The 18922-nt window shown below is 72.0% G+C and overlaps 2 protein-coding genes across 5 annotated transcripts; both read right to left on the bottom strand.

Annotated features, from left to right (window-relative positions):
- Positions 1–68: 68 nt before the first annotated feature.
- ERBB3 (erb-b2 receptor tyrosine kinase 3) lies at positions 69–15472 on the bottom strand. Of its 4 annotated transcripts, none has more exons than XM_066985761.1 (28): positions 15310–15471; positions 12566–12717; positions 12299–12485; positions 11362–11487; positions 11206–11271; positions 11012–11130; positions 10038–10179; positions 9835–9948; positions 9638–9758; positions 9468–9541; positions 9289–9379; positions 8288–8487; positions 8033–8165; positions 7662–7752; positions 7428–7582; positions 7290–7343; positions 6098–6239; positions 5745–5864; positions 5565–5663; positions 5275–5460; positions 5042–5197; positions 4212–4287; positions 3969–4115; positions 3772–3869; positions 3534–3692; positions 3206–3277; positions 2269–2533; positions 69–1502 (listed from the first exon to the last, which is right to left on the bottom strand). In XM_066985761.1, the coding sequence occupies exons 1-28, from the start codon at positions 15404–15406 to the stop codon at positions 958–960; spliced, it is 3987 nt and encodes a 1328-aa protein (XP_066841862.1). In that variant the 5' UTR covers positions 15407–15471; the 3' UTR covers positions 69–957. The 4 variants fall into 4 exon arrangements, with proteins under 4 accessions (XP_066841862.1, XP_066841863.1, XP_066841860.1 ...); XM_066985762.1 differs by having other exon boundaries at positions 3534–3689; XM_066985759.1 differs by having other exon boundaries at positions 11206–11487; positions 15310–15472.
- Positions 15473–16177: 705 nt separating this feature from the next.
- Positions 16178–18248, bottom strand: RPS26 (ribosomal protein S26). Its single transcript, XM_066985746.1, has 4 exons — positions 18093–18248; positions 17119–17296; positions 16422–16552; positions 16178–16288 (listed from the first exon to the last, which is right to left on the bottom strand). Exons 1-4 carry the CDS (start codon positions 18093–18095, stop codon positions 16253–16255), a joined length of 348 nt encoding a protein of 115 aa, XP_066841847.1. The 5' UTR covers positions 18096–18248; the 3' UTR covers positions 16178–16252.
- Between the last annotated feature and the right edge of the window lie 674 nt (positions 18249–18922).

The following is an 18922-nucleotide window of genomic DNA, read 5'->3' as shown; positions in this document are numbered from 1 at the left end:
CCAGCCCCTGCTCCACGCCCCCCCCAGCCCCACGCCCCCCCCAGCCCCAGGACCACCAGCACGCCCGCTCCGTGTCCCTTCGTCTTTATTGTGCATTTACACCAGAACCGGCTCCAGACCGGGGGGGGGGGGTCGCGGGGGTCCCGCTTGCACCCCAACCCCTGCCCGCCAGCACAGCCCTCCCCGCCCTGCGGAGCACACGGAGGGGGGGGGGGCAACACCCCTGGCCTGGCCGCCACCGGGGTCCCTGAGAACGGGCACCCCAGCCCACCGGGCTGGGGCGCGCTGCAGGGGGGGCACCCCAAAAACGTGCCCCCCCCTGCCCAGCTCCAGCAGGGAATGGGGAAAACTGGGGCCTTCCTGCCCAGACGTCCTGGCTGCGGCAGCCGAGAGGACCCCGGCCCCAAAGGGGGACCCCAGACCCTAAGGGGGACCCCAGACCTAAAGAGGGATTGGGGCCCCAAAGAGGGACCCCAGACTCTAAGGGGATTCATGGCCCCAAAGGGGGGGGGGGGGGTCACAGCCCCAAAGGGCGACCCCAGACCCAAAGGGGGATCACGGCCCCAAAAGGGGACCCCAGACCTAAAGAGGGGGGGTCACGGCCCCCAAGCTGGGCCCCCTCTCCCCAAATGGGGGCCAACGCCGTGGTCCTGCACCCGGGAGCACCCTGGAACGGGGCGGGGGGGGGAGCACCTGGGGGGGGCCCTTGGGCAGAGCAGGGGAAGGAGGGGGACACGGGCCCAGGACCCCGCACTCCCCCCGGGGCTGGGGGTCAGGATCAGCCCCCACCCTACACCGGGCTGCCCCCCCCCAGCCCCATTCCCACCCTTTGGGGCCCCCTAGGAGTTTCGGCTCCCGCCCCCCCCCCCCCCCCCCCCATCCGGCACGGGCTGGGGGGATCCTTCATATCCAGTGTAAACAGCTGGGGGGGGCCCGGGGGGGGTGGGGGGGGGCCCCCTACGTCCGCTGGGCGTCCGCCTTGGCGAAGAGGCGGCTGTGCCAGTAGTCGGGGTTGTCGAAGGCGCAGTCCGAAGCCTCCAGGCTGCGCAGGGGCTTCATGCAGCCGGGGGGGGGTCCGGGGGGGCCGCGGCAGCCGGGGCAGGGGGGGCCGCGGGGGGCCAGCACCGCCTCCATCTCCTCGTAGCCCTGCTCCTCGGCGGGGGCCGGGGTGGTGGCGTCCCCCGGCCGCATGTCGGTGTAGCCGTCGTGCCGGGGGGGGCCGCCTTCGTGCCGGGGTCCCGGCCCCCCGCCCACGCTGCCCAGCGAGCGGCTCAGCCGCGGCTGCTTGTTCATGTACTCGTAGTCCTCCTCCTCCTCCCCGCGGCCCGGGGGGGCTCCGGGGGGGGCACCCGGCTCCGAGCCCACCTCCATGTACTCGTAGCCCAGCTCCTCCAGCGAGGCCGGCCGGGGTGGGGGGGCACCCGGGGGTGCCCCGGGGCGCCGGTTCATGTACTCGTACTCCTCCTCCGGATCCGGCACCAACACCCCGGTGGGCTCTGGGTCTGCAGGGTGGGGTGGGGGGGGTCAGAAAGCAGCCATCTCCCCCCCCCCCCCCCCCCCCCATCCCGCCCTCGGCACCCCCGCTTTGCCCCCGGGGCTGGTGCTGAGCATGGAGGGGGCTGAGGGGGTCCACCTGGCCCCCAGCCCTCACCTCCTAAAAGGTGGGCGCCCCCCCGCCCTGCAAGGTGGGTCCCTTAACCTGAGGCTGTTGCCGAGACCCCTCACCCATGGGGATGGGAGACCCCCACCCACAGGAGACCCCCACACGGGGACAGGAGACCCCCCACCCACGGGGACAGGAGACCCCCACCCATGGGGACAGGAGACCCCCACCCCAGGAGAACCCCCACCCATGGGGACGGGAGACCCCCACCCATGGGGATGGGAGACCCCCCCCAAACTCCACACCTACAAGGATGGGTCCCCTTAACCTGAGGCTGTTGCCGAGACCCCCACCCATGGGTCAGAAGACCCCCACCCAAGGGGACAGGAGACCCCCCAGGCCCAGACCTACAAGGATGGGTCCCCTTAAGCTAAGGCTGTCGGCAAGACCCCCACCCACCAGGAGACCCCCACCCATGGGGACAGGAGACCCCCCCCAAGGGGACCCCCCACCCACGGGGACAGGAGACCCCCAACGGGGACAGGAGACCCCCCCCAACGGGGACAGAACCCCCCCCTAACCCCAGCCCTACGAGGCCGGACCCCTTCCCACCCCCAGCTGGGCCGGGACCCCCGGGGGGGGGGGGGGGGGCCGGGACCCCTCACCCCTCCCGGCGCAGCTGGGGGTGACGTAGCCGTTGGCGTCCTCCTCGCTGCCCTCGGAGCTGGGGGGCGGGGGGGGGAAGCTCTCCCGCTGGGACAGGTAGGCGCTGTCCCCCCGCGAGCGCAGGCTGCGGCACAGGCTCCCCGCCAGCGACAGCCCCTCGGCCAGGTCCAGCTCCGAGGCCGTGCCCCGGCCCTCCGACGACTCCGACACCGTGCGCCCCAGGGACTCCTGGCGGCTGCGCCGCGGCAGCCGGGTCACCGTGCCCTGGGGGGGGGACACACCAGTGATGGGGTGGGGGGGGGGGTCACGGCCACGATGGCCCCCCTCCCCCCCGACCCCAGAGCTCCAGCTCCTCCGCTCACAGGGGTCACCCCTTTTACCCCACTGTCATCCTTTTGCCCCCCCCCCCCCCACTGCCATCCCATTGGCCCCCATTTTCACCCCTTTTGGCCCCCACTGTCGTCCTTTCACCCCCCCATTGTCATCTATTTGCCCCCCCATTTGGTCACCTCTTCCCCCCCATCCCTTTGCCCCCCCATGGTCACCCCTTTCCCCTCCCATTGTCATCCCTTCGCCCCCCCCCCCATGGTCACCCCTTTCCCCCCCCCATTGTCATCCCTTTGCCCCCCCACGGTCACCCCTTTTTCCCCACTGTCGTCCTTTTGCCCCCCCCGTTGTCATCTCTTTGTCCCCCCCTACGGTCACCCCTTTTCCCCCCTATTGTCATTTATTTGCCCCCCCATGGTCACCCCTTTTCCCTCCCATCGTCATCCCTTCGCCCCCCCCTTGTCATCCCTTCAGCCCCCCATTGTCATCTCTTCCCCCCCCCTCCCCAAATTGTCATCCCTCGCCCTCCTGCCCCTTCCCCTATGGTCACCCCTTCGCCCCCCCCCCCCAGCTCCCCGCACCCCACCTTGCCCCCCCCCCCCCCAGTACCTGGCGGCTGCCGCCCAGGCTGGGCTGGTTCATGGGGATGTACCCGGCCGGGGGGCTCAGCAGGCTGGGGCTCTGCGGGGGGACACGGGGGGGGCTGGCACCGAGCTGGGGGCGGGGGGACGGGGCAAAGGGTTGGGGCCCCCCCACCACACCGCGGAAATGGGGCTGGGGTCCCACGGGGGCGAGGAAGAGGACGGGGGATGATGGGGCCGTGGGGCAGCGCCGCGTCCCGTCCCGGGGCTGGGGGGGGGGGGGGGGGAGCCCCGTGCCATGTCCCATGCAGACCCCGCTGGGGGCACTCGGGGTTTGGGGGGGGGGGGGGGCTCACCCGGGTGCAGCTGCCCCGTGGCCGGGGGGGGTAGAGCCCGGCGGCGAGGCCGAAGGACGCGTCCAGCTCCTCCTCCTCCAGCTCCAGCGTCTCCATCTCATCCAGCTCCTTGTCGCTGAGCGTGGGGGGCTCGGCGGGCGGCGCGGCCCCGCTCTCCTGCTGCGGGGCGGGTGCGTGAGGGGCTGCGGGAAGCGGAGTTGGGGGGGGGGGCGAAAGGGGGGGGGGGGTCCGCGCTCACCTTGATCACCAGGTAGCGCGGGGGGTCGCGGGCCATGCGGGTGAACTCGTTGGCCAGCTCCTTGAAGGTGGGGCGGATGTTCTCGTCGATCATCCAGCCTGGGGGGGGGGGGCTGGGGCTCAGAGCGGGGCGTGGGGGGGGGTGGGCAGCGATCCGGGCCCCCCCCCCCCAGCAGCCGGCTGAGCCCCCCTACTCACACTTGACCATCACCATGTAGACGTCGATGGTGCAGATCTGGGGCTGCGAGAGCCGCTCGCCCTTCTCCAGCAGGTCGGGCACCTCGGCCAGCCGGATGCCGGCGTAGGGCTCGGCCCCAAAGGTCATCATCTCCCAGAGGGTCACGCCTGCAGGGACGGCCCCCCCCGCCCCGTGAGCCCCGGGGGGTGGCGGGGGTCCGGAGGGGGGGGGGGGGGGGGGTGCGGCGGGGCGCCCGTGCTCACCGTAGCTCCAGACGTCGCTCTGGTGCGTGTACTTGCCGAAGTGGATGCTCTCCAGCGCCATCCACTTGATGGGCGTCTGCAAGGGCAGCGGGGTCGGGGTTGGGGGGGGGGGCACGTGGGTGGGCGAGCGGCTGGGGGGACACGGGGACAGGGAGGGGACATGGGGACAGGGAGGCGACAGGGAGGCCCAAGGCGCAGGGGAACGGAGGGGACGGGGTGTCCTGTCCTGCTGGGGACATGTGGAGGGGGGTGCCCCATGGCACAGGGGGTTTGGGGACACATGGAGTATGGCACAGGGGTTTTGGGGACACAGAAGGGGGGTGTCCATGGCACAGGGGGTTTGGGGACACAGAAGGGGGGTGTCCATGGCACAGGGGGTTTGGGGACACATGGAGTAGGGGTGTCCCGTGGCACAGGGGGTTTGGGGACATGCAGAGCAGGGGTGCCACATGGCACAGGGGGTTTGGGGACACAGAAAGGGGGTGCCCCGTGGCACAGGGGTTTTGGGAACATACAGAGTAGGGGTGCCACATGGCACAGGAGTTTTGGGGACACACACACAAAGGGGGGGTGCCCTGTGGCACAGGGGTTTGGGGGTCACAGAATGGGGGTGTCCCATGGCACAAGGGGTTTGGGGACATGCAGAGTGGGGGTGCCCCACGGCACAGGAGTTTGGGGACCCACGGAGTGAGGGTGCCCCACGGCACAGGGGATTTGGGGACACAGAAGGAGGGTGCCCCATGGCACAGGGTTTTGGGGACACACGCACACAGGGGTGCCCCACAGTGCAGCAGACACGGGGGGGCACGGGGTCCCCGCCCGGCGCCCACCTTGACCTCGTTGTAGAAATACTTCTTGTCATCGGGGTAGAGGAGGTCGGCGATGCCGAAGTCGGCCACCTGGGCCTGGCTGGGCGACTTGAGCAGCACGTTGCGGGCGGCCAGGTTGCGGTGCACCATGCGGTGCTCCTCCAGGTAGTACATCCCCTGCGGGGCGGCGTCAGCGGGGCTGGGGGCTCGAGGTGGGGTGGCAGGGGGGGGCACCCCTGGCCCCGGGCACTCACCTTGGCCACCTGCACGCACCAGTTGAGCAGCAGCTGCGGGCTGATGCCGTCGCGGTTCTTGCGGACGTAGTCGAGGAGGGAGCCCAGCGGCAGGAGCTGGGTCACCAGCTGCAGCTGGGGTCCGGGGCAGATGCCCAGCAGCCGCACGATGTAGGCATGGTCCAGGCTGCCGATGGCCAGCATGTGCTGGGGGGGGACACAGGGGGTGAGGGGGGGGGGGGCTCCGTGAGATGAGCCCAGGGCAGGATCCAGCCCGCGGCGGGGAGCAGCCGCAGCCCCCCCCGACTTACGTCGGTGACGGCGTGGAAGGACTGCTGCCCGCTCCAGTCCTGGATCACCTTGATGCTCACCGGGATCTTGATGGAGTCCCCGTCCGGGATCCAGATGCCCTGCGGGAACAGGGACACCCCGGTGAGCGCCGTGCCCAACCCTCGCTGCCCCCCCCCACCCCGGCCGAGCCCCCCACTCACCTTGTGCACGGTCCCGAACACGCCGGAGCCCAGCACCTTCAGGCGCTTCAGCTCCGTCTCCTTGAAGATGCGGGCCAGAACCTTGTTGGCCTTCTCACTGGGGTCCAGCGGCTCCAGGCTCTGCCCCGGGCAGGACAGAGACGGGGACGGAGATGGAGACGGGGATGGAGACGGAGAGGAGGGGACCGAGAGCCAGGGACGAGGATGGATAACAGGGATGGACACCGTAGATGGGGGTGGGCAGAGGCAGAAAAAGAGGGATGGGTGCAGAGAGGGATGGAGATGAGCAAGGGCCCCCCACACCTACTGAACCCCCCCCCGTGCAGCCCTGAGCCCCCCATCTTCCAGCTCACCTCTCCCCTCTCCAGGTAGCGCCGCATTGCCCGCTTCTTCTGGATCTTCTTGCCGCGCCAGTAGAGCAGGGAGAGGAGGAAGCAGGAGCAGGAGAGGAAGAGCCCACCGACCACCAGCACCGCGATCACCGTGGGGGCTTTCCTGGGCGCGGGGGGACGGGGCTCAGCTCCGGCTGCTGCCGTGCCCCACGTGCTTCCCACGGCTGTCCCCGGTGTGGGGGCGATGCCCCAGCCCCGGGGGGAGGGGGGAACCCGAGCACCCGCGTGGGCAGACAATGGCCCTGAACGGTGCAGTGCGGCGTGGAACAGCACGGCATGGAGCAGCACGGCTCAGTGTGACACGACACGGTGCAGCATGGCACGGCGCAGCACGGCACAGAGCAGCACGGCATGGCTCGGCACAGCATGGCACAGTTCAGCACGGCACAGCTCAGCGTGACGTGGCACAGCGCAGTACGGCACGGCACAGCATGGCATGGCTTGGTGTTACGTGGCACGGCGCAGCATGGCACAGCTCGGTGTGACACAGCACAGTGCAGCACGGCACAGAGCAGCACGGCACAGCATGGCACCATATGGCACAGCAGAGCACGGCAAGGTGTAAAGGAGCACAGCGCAGCATGGCACAGCACGGCACAATGTACCAGGGCATGGCACAGCACGGTGCAGCACAGCATGGCATGGCACAGTGCAGCACGGCACAGCTCAGCACGGCAGGGCACGGTGCAGCATGGCACAGCACGGCATGGCACAGCTTGGTGTGACACAGCACGGTGCAGCATGGCACAGCACAGCATGGCACAGCACAGTTCAGTGTGACATGGCACGGGGCAGCATGGCACAGCATAGCATGGCACGGCACGGCGCAGCACAGCTCGGTGTGACACGGCACGGGGCAGCATGGCACGGCACGGCGCAGCACAGCTCGGTGTGACATGGCACAGAGTAGCATGGCACAGCATAGCATGGCACGGCACGGCGTGGCACAGCTCGGTGTGACATGGCGCGGCACGGCACGGCGCGGCACAACTCAGTGTGACATGGCATGGAGCAGCACGGCACGGCACGGCGCGGCGCGGCACAGCATGGCATGGCACAAAACAGCCCTGGGCCACACAGCTCCGCGTGCTTGGTGCGGCACAGCACAGCATGGCACCGTGACCCCAGAGTCCCCCCCCAGACCCCCCCGTACCTGGAGCTGGGCAGGGCGTCCCCCAGGCAGTCCCGCAGCAGCGGCCCCAGGCACCTGTGGGAGCAGAGCAGGGATGAGACCCATGCACCCCCTGCCCCCCCCCTCCCCCAAGGCCCCCCCCCCCAGGCCCCCACGCACCCCCGGGTGCAGTTCTCATGGCAGGGCCGGCACTCGCGGCTGGCGTCCGGGTACTTGTAGATGGGGCCGCGCTCGCCCAGGATGCCCTCGGGGCAGCTCTCCACGCAGTGGGGCCCGTCCCGGTAGTGGGCGCAGCGGGTGCAGGTGTCGGCGCCCTGCGGGGTGGGGGGGGTGAGAAAGCGTCGGGGACCCTCGGGGACGCCCCCGCCACGGGTCCCCCGGGCGCAGCCGTACCGAGCCGTTGCAGGTGATGCCGCCCTCGATGAGCTCGCACTCGGGGTGGCACTCGAAGCACTCGGTCCCGTGGGCGAACTCCCGCGTCTCCCTGTGGGGGGGGGGGACATGGCGGGGGTCAGCAGCGAGCCCACCCCAGCACCCTGGGGTCGGCGCCACCAGCCCACCCCGGTGTCCTGCCAGCCCCAGTACCCTCTGTGGGGTCTGTCCCACCCCAGTGCCCTCCTGTAGGGTTCATCCCACTCCAGCGCCCACTCTGGGGTCTGTCCCCTGGGGTCGATCCCACCCCGGCGCCCACCCTGGAGCCCATCCCCTGGTGTCGATCCCACGCCAGTGCCCACCCCCAGCCCCCACCCCAGGGTGCTCCTCACCCCTCGGTGAAGTGGCAGGAGGCCACGCAGACGCCCCGGCGGCTGTAGTGCTGGCAGGACAGGCACTGCTCGGGGCCGGGACCCCAGCACCCGTCGGCGGAGCACAGCGGGTCGCACACCTTCCCCTCTTGCTCTGCGGGGAACGGGGCTCAGCGCAGGGCCCCCCCGGCCCCCTAATCCCCCCCACACACCCCGCCCCATCCGTCCGTCCGTCCGTCCGTCCCGGGGCGGGGGACGCGGGCGGCCCCGACTCACGGCACTTGCTGCGGGGTTTGTTGTTCTTGATGTCGAGGTCGGCGCGGCGGCGGCTGAGCGCGGCCCACTGCACGGTGTGGAGGTAGCAGAGGCGCCGGTTTTCCGTGATGTACACGCGGCCCGCGCTCACCTCCCGCAGCGAGCGCAGCCCCAGCGACGTCACGTTCTCGTTCTTCATGATGAGCAGGGAGAAACCCCGGCTGCGGGGCGGCGGTCAGGGGGGGGGGGGGTGCACAGGGCTGGGGCACGGGGACGGGGGGAAATAACGGGACGGGGGCAAGTAACGGGATGGGGGAACAGGGGAAAGTAATGGGATGGGGGAACGGGGGAAAGTAATGGGATGGGGGCACGGGGGAAAATAACGGGATGGGGGTAACATGGGGGAAAGTAACGGGATGGGGGCATGGGGGAAAGTAACGGGATGGGGGAATGTGGGAAAGTAATGGGAAGGGGGAATGGGGGAAAATAACGGGATGGGGGCACGGGGGAAAGTAATGGGATGGGGGAACGGGGAAAGGAATGGGATGGGGGCATGGGGGAAAATAATGGGATGGGGGAACGGGGGAAAATAACGGGATGGGGGCACGGGGAACAGCCAGGGGGTGATGGAGGATGTGCAGATGAGGGATGTAGGGACAGGGAATGATGGGGGGGGCGCAGGGATGGGGGGGGCATGCGGGGACGGAGGGGGCACGGGGACAGGGGAGAATAATGGGATGTAGGAATGGGGAACAGCCAGGGGGTGACAGGGAAAGTAACGGGATGGGGGAATGGGGGAAAGTAATGGAAGGGGGAATGGGGGAAAATAACGGGATGGAAAGAATGGGGGAAAATAATGGGATGGGGGAACGGGGAAAGTAACGGGATGGGGGCACGGGGAACAGCCAGGGGGTGACGGAGGTCGTGCAGGTGAGGGATGCAGGGACAGGGAATGACGGGGGGGGGGTGTGCAGGGGATTGGGGGTGTGGGGGACGGGGGGGGGCAGGGAAGGGGGGCTCACTTGTAGAGGCTCCGTCCCCCGATGGTGACCAGGTTGGAGAAGACGCTGAAGTTGTGCATGTGCTTGGGCCAGGACTGGATGTTGAGGTACCCTGGGGGAGGCCGGGCTGGGCTCGAGGGGGGGGGTCCCACACACCCCCCCCCAGCGGCCCCGTGCCCCCCAGCAGCCCCGTGCCTCACCCGTGATCTCCCGCACCGTCCGGAAGACGTTCAGCTTCTCGGGGTCCAGCGCCGAGATGTTGCGCCAGGGATCCCTGCGGGGCCGCAGCCGTCAGCCCGGGGGGGGGGGCCGAGCCCCCCGGCCCCCCCCAACCCCCCCCCCCCCGGTCCTCCCTGCCCACCCCGCTCACCCCTCGAGGCCGGTGATGAGGAAATCCAGATTGCCCAGGATCTTGGTGCAGTTCACGAAGGTGTCGATGTTGCTGGAGTCCACGGTCTGGTACTTGCTGCCGGCCCCGGTGCCCTCGCAGGCTGCGGGATGGGGGGGGTCAGGGCTCATCCTGCCCCCCCCCCCCCGCACCCCCCCAGCCCCGCGGCCCCCCCGTACCCTTGGGGCACAGCCCCGAGCAGGGCTCGCACATCTTCAGCCCGTTCTTCTCCACCTCCATCTTGTCGTTGGGGCAGGCGCGGACGCAGGAGCTCTGGTCCACCACGAAGTTATCTGTGGGGTTGTTGGGGGGGGCTCGCGGTTAGGGACCCGGCCCCCCCCCGGTGACCCCCCCTGACCCCCCCCCCCGGCGCCCTGCTCACGCGGGCAGCTCCGGACGCAGATGCCCCCGTACTGGTACTTGGTGTCGGGGTTGGGCTCCAGCTGGAAGGTGAGCTTGTTGTAGATGAGGGGCTGGGGGCACAGCGGCACGCACGCCCCGCTGTCGTTGAAGTGCCGGCAGGCCTGCGGGGACAGCCGCGGGGCCGTCGGTGCGCGGACAGACGGATGGACACCGGGGCGCACGGGCAGACGGACGGACACCGGGGCAGACGGACGGACGCCAGGGACGGACACCGGGGTGCACAGACAGATGGAAGGACACCGGGGTGCACGGGCAGACAGATGGAAGGACACTGGGGACAGACACCAGGGCATACAGACGGACGGAAGGACACCGGGGCGCACGGACAGACGGACGGACACCAGGCGCAGACCCTGGGGCGCGCAGACAGGCAGACGGACACCGGGGACAGGCACCGGGGCACGTGGATCAGCTCCCTCCCCGCAGACAGACGGAAGGATGGAGGACGCCGATGGACACACGGACGGGCACGCACAGGCAGAGCGACGGACGGACAGAGCAGCGGACACGCGGACGGACGGACACGCGGACAGAGCTCCCCTGCCCCCCCCCCACAGGAAGCCTTGCCCCATGCCCACCCCGGGAGCACGCAGGCGAGGTCCCTCCCCACCCACGCACAGACAGACGGACACGCGGGTGGATGGACGGACGGATGCGCAGGCAAACGCACAGACAGGTGGACAGACAGTGGACGGACGGACAGATCGACACACGGACACCCCCCACCCAGCGTTGTCCCACGCCCGCCTGGAGGTGCAGGGACAAGACCCCCCTCCCCACGGGACGGGCGGACAAACAGACACGCGGGGGGGGGGGGGGGACGAAACGGGTGGACGCACAGGAGGACGGACGGACGGGCGGATGCGCGGGGGGATGGACGGACAGACAGGCGGGGGGGGGGAAGGACGGACGGACACGCAGCCCCCCACGTACGAAGCAGTGTGTCTGCCGGGGGCCGGTGCAGCCCCCCGCGCACTCCTCGTGGCAGCACTCGTTGGGCGCCCGCCCGAAGCAGCGCCCGTTGCACTGGGGGGCGCAGATGGTCTTGGTCACTGCGGGGAGGGAGGGGGTGAGCGGGACCCGGGCCAGGACCCCCCCCCCCTGCAGCCCCCCCCCCCGGTACCCACATTTCTGACAGTCCTCGGGGCCGGGCCCCCAGCAGTGCCCGCCGCAGCTCTCGTGGCACGGGGCGCCTGTGGGAAGCGCAGCGGGATCAGCCTGGGGTGCTGATCCCCCCCCCCCCAGCCCCCCCCCGTGCCCCTGACGCCCCCCCCCCCACGCACATGCCCTGCCGTTGTCCCCCACCATGGGCTCCAGCCGGGGGTCCCGCATGATGTCCCGCCACTCCACCGTGTCCACGTGGCAGAGCTGCTCGTTCTTCTCGATGTAGACGCCGCCGGCCAGGATCTCTGCGGGGAGTGGCCGTGGGCGCTGGGGCTGCACCCCCCCGGCTCTGCCCCGCACCGGGGGGACCCGCACCAGGGTGGGGAAACCGGGGGGGAGGGTGGGGGGTGGGGGGTACAGCCCCCAGGGGGCTCAGAGCGGGATCGGGGTGCGCAGCGTGGGGAGCAAGAGGGGATGGCACCGCAACGGGATGGGTACAGGGGGACAGCACCGCAATGGGATGGGGACCAGGGGGCACTGGGGGACACTGGGGGGACAGCACACCGCACAACAGCACCGCAATGGGATGGGAAACTGGTGGTACTGGGGGACAGCTGGGATGGGGACCAGGGGGCACTACTGGGGGGAAACTGGTGGTACTGGGGGACACACCGCAACAGGGATGGGGTACTGGGGGACAGGGGGATGGGGGACCAGGGGGCACTGGGGGACAGCACCGCAATGGGATGGGAAACTGGTGGTACTGGGGGACAGCACCGCAATGGGATGGGGGACAGGGGGATGGGAAAACTGGTGGTACTGGGGGACAGCACCGCAATGGGATGGGGACCAGGGGGCATGGGGGACAGCACCGGGGACAGCACCCACCACAACAGGATGGGGACCAGGGGACAGCACCCCAATGGGATGGGGACGAGGGAACAGCACCGCAATAGGATAGGGACCGGGGGGCACTGAGGAACCACAACGAGATGGGGACTGGGGACCATCAGGGGGTCAGCACCGTAAGGGGTTGGGGACTGGGGAGCACCACCGCAAGGGGACGGGGACCACGGGGGCACAGCGAGGCTCCGGGACGGGGACCGCGGGCCTCACCCGTGAGCTGGTTGAGGCCGAGCTGGCGCAGGGCGTGCGTGGTGTTGGGGTTGTAGTTGAGCAGCACGAAGAGCGCGTACTTCTCCTCGTAGAACTGGGTGCCGCGGATGACGCGCAGGTTCTGCAGCGGCAGCGAGGCGAAGACGTTCATGGCGATCAGGATGTAGCCCGTCACCTCCCGGATGGTCTGCGGGGACGGGGATGGGGACGCCTCAGCCCCTGCGGCCGGCGGGCGGGAGGGGGCCCGCGCCCCCCCCCCCCCCTCACCTGCAGGAAGGAGAGGTCCTGCGTGTGGTCGATGAGGACGATCTCCAGGTTGCCCATCACGATCTCGCAGTTGTTGTACATCTTGTGCAGCGTCTGGTACTGGTGCTGCGCGTCCCCCGTCACGCTCAGCCCGTTCAGCGTCCCCGCGCACACTGCGGGTGCAGCCGTGTGGGTGCCCCGCGGGGACGGGCGGGCACCACTGGGCGCCCCCCGTGTCCCCCCCCAAGTGCAGGCCGTGGCCCCCCTGGTGCTGGCCACATTCCCCCAGCGCTGGCCGTGCCCCCCCCCCCCTCCATGCTGGCCACATTCCCCACCCGATGGCCACATCTGTGTCCCGTCGTGGTGCCCCTCTCCCCCGGACATGTCCCCCATGGGTTCCCTCTCCCACCCATGGTGGCCGTGCCCCCCACAATGGCCATGCCCCCCCCCCCCAGTGGCCTTACCCCTGTCCCTCCCATCCTACCCACGACCCCTTCGCTCCCCCCACGGTGCCCCCCACCACGCAGGCCCTGGTGGTGCCCTCAAGGTGCTGCCGTCCCCCCCACGGTGGTGCCCCCACCCCGGTGTCCCCGTGCCCCCCCCCGGCGTCCCCGCCCTCCCCTACGCAGCGCCCGAACCGGCCGGGCAAGGGTTGCGCAAGGCGGGTGCCGCGGGCAGGGCCCCCCCCTCCCGGCGCTCCCGCGACGCCCGGACTTTGGACTCCCGGCCCGGCCCCCCCGAAATCCCTGCGGGCACCGAGGGGCCCAGTCCTGTGCCGTCCCCCCCCCTCCCCAAACCCCGGCCCTGGGGTTAATGATTCCCTGGCCCCCCCCCCCCCCCCCGTGCCGGGGCAGACAGGGCCCCTTTGTGCGCGGGGCAGGATGCGGCCCCCTCCCCGCAGCCGCACAAAGGGGCGATTGTGGAGAGCGGGACGGGGGGAGCCGAGCCCCCCGAAACGCGGCGGGGAGGGCCCGCACCCCCGGGGGGCTCAGCCCGGGCTCAGACGTGACTCAGGCCCCGCGGGGGGGGGGGGGGGGGGGCGCGGGGCGGTCAATGGCAGCTTTGTCTGGGCCGGTGCGGGGGCCGATAAGGGCCCGCGCCCCCCCCGGGGGGGGGCTGCAGAGAACGGGCAGCTCGGTGCAGGCGCAGGAAGGGGCGCAGGGCCCCCCCCCCCCGCAGCAGACCCACGCCTCCCCCCGCGACCGGAGCTATTTTCATAGGGAAGGGGCTATAAAAAGGTCCCAGCTGCGTGGGGGCACGGCCCCAGCCCCGACGCCCCGGGGATGGGCAGGGCCAAGGCAGGGGCTGGGACCCCCAAACCAAAGGGGGTGGGGGGTGGGGGGGCTGAGATGGGTGCCCCATTGCAGAACCGGCCCCGGGGGGCAGCGGGGTCCCGGGGACGTGCGGTGCTGTGGGGGGGTGACCCAGGAGGGCCCCCCCCCCCCAAGGCCGGGACCCCCTCGTGCACCTGCCCGCGGCGGGGAGGGGGCTGGCGCCGGCACTGCCGGGCGTTATCAGCGCGGGCCCCGCCGGCAGCTCCGGCACGCCGCTGCTATCTGCCCGCGTGCCTCCGCGGCCCCCGGCCCCCCGCCAGGAATAGCACTGGGGCCCAGCACCACCGGTGGGGGCTGGGGGAGGCGGGGAGGGGGCCGGGGACCCCGACCTCCTGCCCCCGGCCCCGCGGGCGGCACAAAGGGGGCTGTGTGCACGGGGCGGCCGCTGCCGGGGGGGGCCGGATCCTGGGTCCGAACAAAGGGGCTCTGAGCCGGGGCCGGGCAGCGGGGGGCTGCGGATGGGACCGGAGGGGGGTACGGAGCCGGTGCTGCTCACCCCGGTACCGGCACCAGTGGGTGCCGGGCGGGAGCTGCCCGCAGCACCCCGGGGAGCCGGCACCTGGTGCTCGTGCACACCCAGTCCTCGCGTGCCCCCCCCGGGTGTCGTGCGCCCCCCCCGGTCCTCGCAGCATCGCGGCCGTCGTGCGGGAGCAGCCCGGGGCAGGGCTGGGGGCACACGGCCGGTGTCGGTGCTGCTCCCGCCACGGGGCCGCGGGCGCTGCGCACACCTCGCACGTTCGCCGCCGCCGCGCCCCGGCCCCACCTTCGCGTCCTGCCCTCGGTGTTTTCCTTTTGGGGTTGAAAAACAACTCCCGGGCGGCCCGATCCTTCCGGGAGCTGCGCCCCAGCCCTCCCGCAGCGGCGGGGCCGGGGGTCCCGGGGGGCTCCGGCTGCCGCCCCCCCGGGCTGGATCCCGTCACGGCCCGAAATAGCCCCGGCAGCTGCGGGGGGCGCAGGTGCCTGCACCGCGGGGGGGGCTCGGTGCCGGGAGGGACAGGACGGGGGCACGGGGAGGGCCCCGCACGTTGTGCCGGGACCGGACCCCCCCCCAGGAGCACACACCGGGGCCGAGGCTTCCCCCGGGTCGTGGCACTGGGAACGGGGCGGGGGTCCCGGGGAAGGGGGCGCGGGGGGCTGCCGGCACCGGCCGCACCCCCGGGTCCGGTTTCCCCCCCAGTGCGCCCCGGGGACCCCCCCGGCACCCGGTAGCGCGAACCAGCCCCGGCCCCTGCCGGGACGCTCCCGGGCTCTCCCGGTTCCGCCGTGCCCCGGTGCCCCCCGAGCGCTCCCAGCGCCCTCCCCGGCCCCGGTGCCCCGAGCTCCCGCTCCCTCCGCACGCCCCGGTCCCCCCGAGCTCCCCGCTCCTCGCGTGCGCCCCGGTGTCCCCGAGCTGCCCGGTGCCCCCAAGCGCTCCCGGTGCCCGGTGCCCACCTGCCTGCGCGGAGCCCGGTGCCGGGGCGCGGAGCAGCAGCAGCAGCAGCAGCGGCGGCGGCGGCGGCGCCCAGGGCCGGGACCGGGGCCGGGCCATCCTCGGCGCCTCTCGGCGGAGCGGGGCCCGGCGGGCTGCGGCGTGCCCGGGCGCGGCGGGGGGAATGCACCTGGCGCGGGGCCGCCGGGGCGGGCCGGGGCCGGGGCCGGGGCCGGGACCGGGCGGGGCGGAGCCGGGGCGGGGCCCCCACCCCCGGGACAGCCCGGCCCGGAGCGGCGGCGGCACCCCGGGACCCGGGGTGGGGGGGGGAACAGGGGCGGCTCTGCCCCGCCGCAGCCCCCAGCCCCCGCTCAGCCCCCCCGGGTCCCTTCCGGCAGGGTCCGGTCTGGCTGCGGCCCCCCCCCGGCAAAGCCCGGCGCTGCTAGGGGTCGGGGCGCTGCCCCCCCCCGGGCTGGGTCCAGGGAGAAGCCCCTGGGGAAGACGCAGCCTCCTCCCTCCCTCCCTCCCTCCCTCCCTACCTCCCCGAGCTGCCCCACACGGGCAGGGGCTACCGGGGGCGATCTTCCCCCCCCCCCCAACACACAAACACCTCCCCAGCCACCTGCAGGACTGCGGGGAGCCAGCACCCCCTCCCCAGAGGACAGGACCCCCCGGGGACTCACCGCCGGGGGGGCACTCAGCAGCCCCCCACCCTCTGCACGTCTCTGGAGTGAGACCACGACCCCCCCCCCCTCTGCCCACCTTATGACGAGGGGGGTGGGAGCCCCCCCAGAACGCCCCAAGGATCCCCCCAAACAGCCGTGCCGACCCCAGGGCGACTTGCCCACACCCCCCCCCCGCACCCCCCCCCCAAACAGGCACAGAGCCAGGTTTGGAGTCAAGTCCTTTATTCAGGCTGCACTCGGGGACATTTTCAGCCCGGGGACGTTTTCAGCCGCAGTCTCCTTACATGGGCTTGGGGGGAGGCCGTGGGGCTGCGCCCTGCAAGAGAAAAGGGAGCGTCAGCGAGATGCAGGGGGGGGTGCCCCCCAAACCCCCCCTCCCCCCTGCCAATCCATTCGGGGCCACCCTCCCAACGCCCCCCCCCGACACGTACCGCCCCCCCGACACGTACCGCCGGCCTGAAGCGGGGCGGGGGGGTCCGGTCCTTGCGCGCCTCCCGCGAGCGGTTCCTCACCACCTTGCTGTGGATGGCGCAGCTGACGCAGTAATGCAGCTTCACGTACAGCTTGGGCAGGACGTAGGCTGGAGGGGGGGGACAGAGGGGGTCAGCCCCAGCTCCGCTCCCCCCCAGAAAAACCCGAGGGCAACCGAGGGACTTATAAAAAGCTGGAGCAACTCCGTGCTCAGTCGGATGTCGACAGGAGAAGGGGGAATGGTTTTAAGCTAAAGGAGGGGAGGCCTCGATCAGGGGTTAGGAGGAAATTTCTCCCTCAGCGGGTGGCGAGACGCTGGCACAGGTTGCCCAGAGAGGCTGGGGACGCCCCATCCCCGGAGGTGTTCAGGACCAGGCTGGATGAGGCCCTGAGCACCCTGATCATGGGGTGCCGTCCCTGCCTATGGCAGGGGGTTGGAGCTGGGTGAGTTTTGAGCTCCCTTCCACCCATTCTGTTCTATTCTACAACCGCATCCCCTCCCCATCCCCACGCAGAGGACAAGAGGCACTTGTTGGGCCATGATGCGGGGGGGACACGGAGGGTGAAGGTGCTGACAGTGCCTGGCCGCCGGCCCCGCAGCCGCCCGCTGGGACCGGGGTCCGGCCCGTTACCGGGGGGGGAACCACAGCACAGGGACGCCCCCCCAGCCCTTACAGTCAAAGACGCTGGCCTCCGAGATGTCCCTGACCGCCGCGGCCTCGACGATGTTCCTGATGACAAACTTCTTGATGGCCTTGTCCTTGGGGACGCAGCGGGCGCAGTTGGTGCACCGGATGGGCTGGACATGGCCACGGCCCTTCTTGGCCCGGCCGTTGTTCCTCCTCTTCTTGGTCTGCGAGAGCAGGAGAGGGGATGAACCCTGGAGCCCGCGACCCCGAGCCCCCCCCGCACCCCAGCGGTGCCCCCACAGCCTTGTTCTGCCCCCGCCCCCCCCCCCCTTCATATCACCCCCTGCCCCACAGGGACCCCTAATCCCACATCCCCCCCCCCCCACCATATCCCCCTTGCTCCACAGGGTTTCCTCCCCACACCCCATAGGGAGCCCCCCACCCCATGACCCCTCCTGCCCCATAGGGACCCCCCCCCGCCGCCCAGACCCCCCCCACCACACACAGACCCCCCCCCCCACCCCATAGCCCCTCCTGCTCTGTAGGGACCCCCCCCCCCCTACCCCACACCCCCCTGCCCCACAGGGGGTCCCCCCCCATAACCCTCCTGCCCCACATGCACCCCCCCTCCCCAGATCCCCCCCGCCCCTCATGGACCTCCCCCTACCCCACAACCCCTCCTACCCCCCCCCAAACACCCGCGGCCCCCCCGCTGCACCCCTCGCCCTATGGAGCCCCCACGACCCATCCCTTGCCCCCTACCCCCCCAACACCCCCCCCACCTTCCCCCTTGCCCCCCAGAACCCCTCCACAGCCCCCCCGCGGCCTCCTGTGCCCCACACGCGGCCCTCAGGGCCCCCTCAGGGCCACCTCAGGGCCCCCTCAGGGCCCCCCCAGGCCCCCCCCGGCTCCCCCCCTCCCCCCGGCTCCCCCCGGCTCGCCCCGGCTCCTGGCCGCCCCCTGGCCCCCTCCCGGTGCCCCCGAGCTCCCCCCGGCGCCCCCCGGCCGCGCCGCCCTCACCATCTCGCTGCCGGGGCGGCGAAAGAGGGCCCAGTCCCCCCGCCGCCGCCCTTATATACGGATCCCTCCGCCCGGAAGCGGCCCCGCCGCGGCCCCGCGCCCGCCCCGGCCCCGCCGAGCCCCTCTCGGCCCCTCGGCTCGGCCCCGGCGGCGGGGTAGGGGGGTCTCGGGGGGCGCCGCGGCTCCGGTGCGGCGGGGGGGCGGGGGAGGTCCTGGGACTACTTTTTGTTCTCGGCGCGGCGGAAGGATTCGCGCGATGCGTGGGGTGTGAGGAAACCCCGCGCGCGCCGCGTGGTGAGAGCGCGGCGGCGCCTCGGGGCATGCTGGGAAATGTAGTCCTGGGGCTGCGCAAGGCGGGGGGGGGGAGGTTCCGGGGGAGGGGGTCACGTGTCCTGCCCCTACCTCAGCTTCCGGGAGGGCCCCAGGCGCCCCCCCCCCCCCAAAACCCGGGGGTCCCCCACCTCCCTCCGTCCCCCGCCCGCAAACCCGGGGGTCCCCCGTGTCCCCGAGCCCCCACCCCAGCGGGGAGCCCACCCCCAGAGCCCCTAATCGGGGGGGAGGGGAGCCCTCAGCGTCCTGCGCCCCCCCTCCACAGGGACCCCTCAGTCCTGCGCCCCCCAGCCCCCTGCACTGAGGTCCCCAAACCCCACCCCAGGGGGTCCCCCATCCCCCTGAGCCCCCATTCCTGGTGGAGGGGGGGGGGCGCAGGATCCTTGAGGCCCCCCCCCCAAGCACGGAGCCCTGCGCCCCCCACAGGCCCCTGCACTGAGCCCAACAGCCTGACCCCCCCAACCCCTAAACCTGGGGGTCCCCTGACCCCCTAAGCTCCC

Source organism: Anser cygnoides, chromosome 32 (genome assembly GCF_040182565.1).
Source record: "Anser cygnoides isolate HZ-2024a breed goose chromosome 32, Taihu_goose_T2T_genome, whole genome shotgun sequence".
NCBI classification, from domain to species: Eukaryota; Metazoa; Chordata; class Aves; order Anseriformes; family Anatidae; genus Anser; species Anser cygnoides.
The sequence above is the reverse complement of the archived record's forward strand: the minus strand, read 5'-3'. Positions and strand labels throughout refer to the sequence as shown.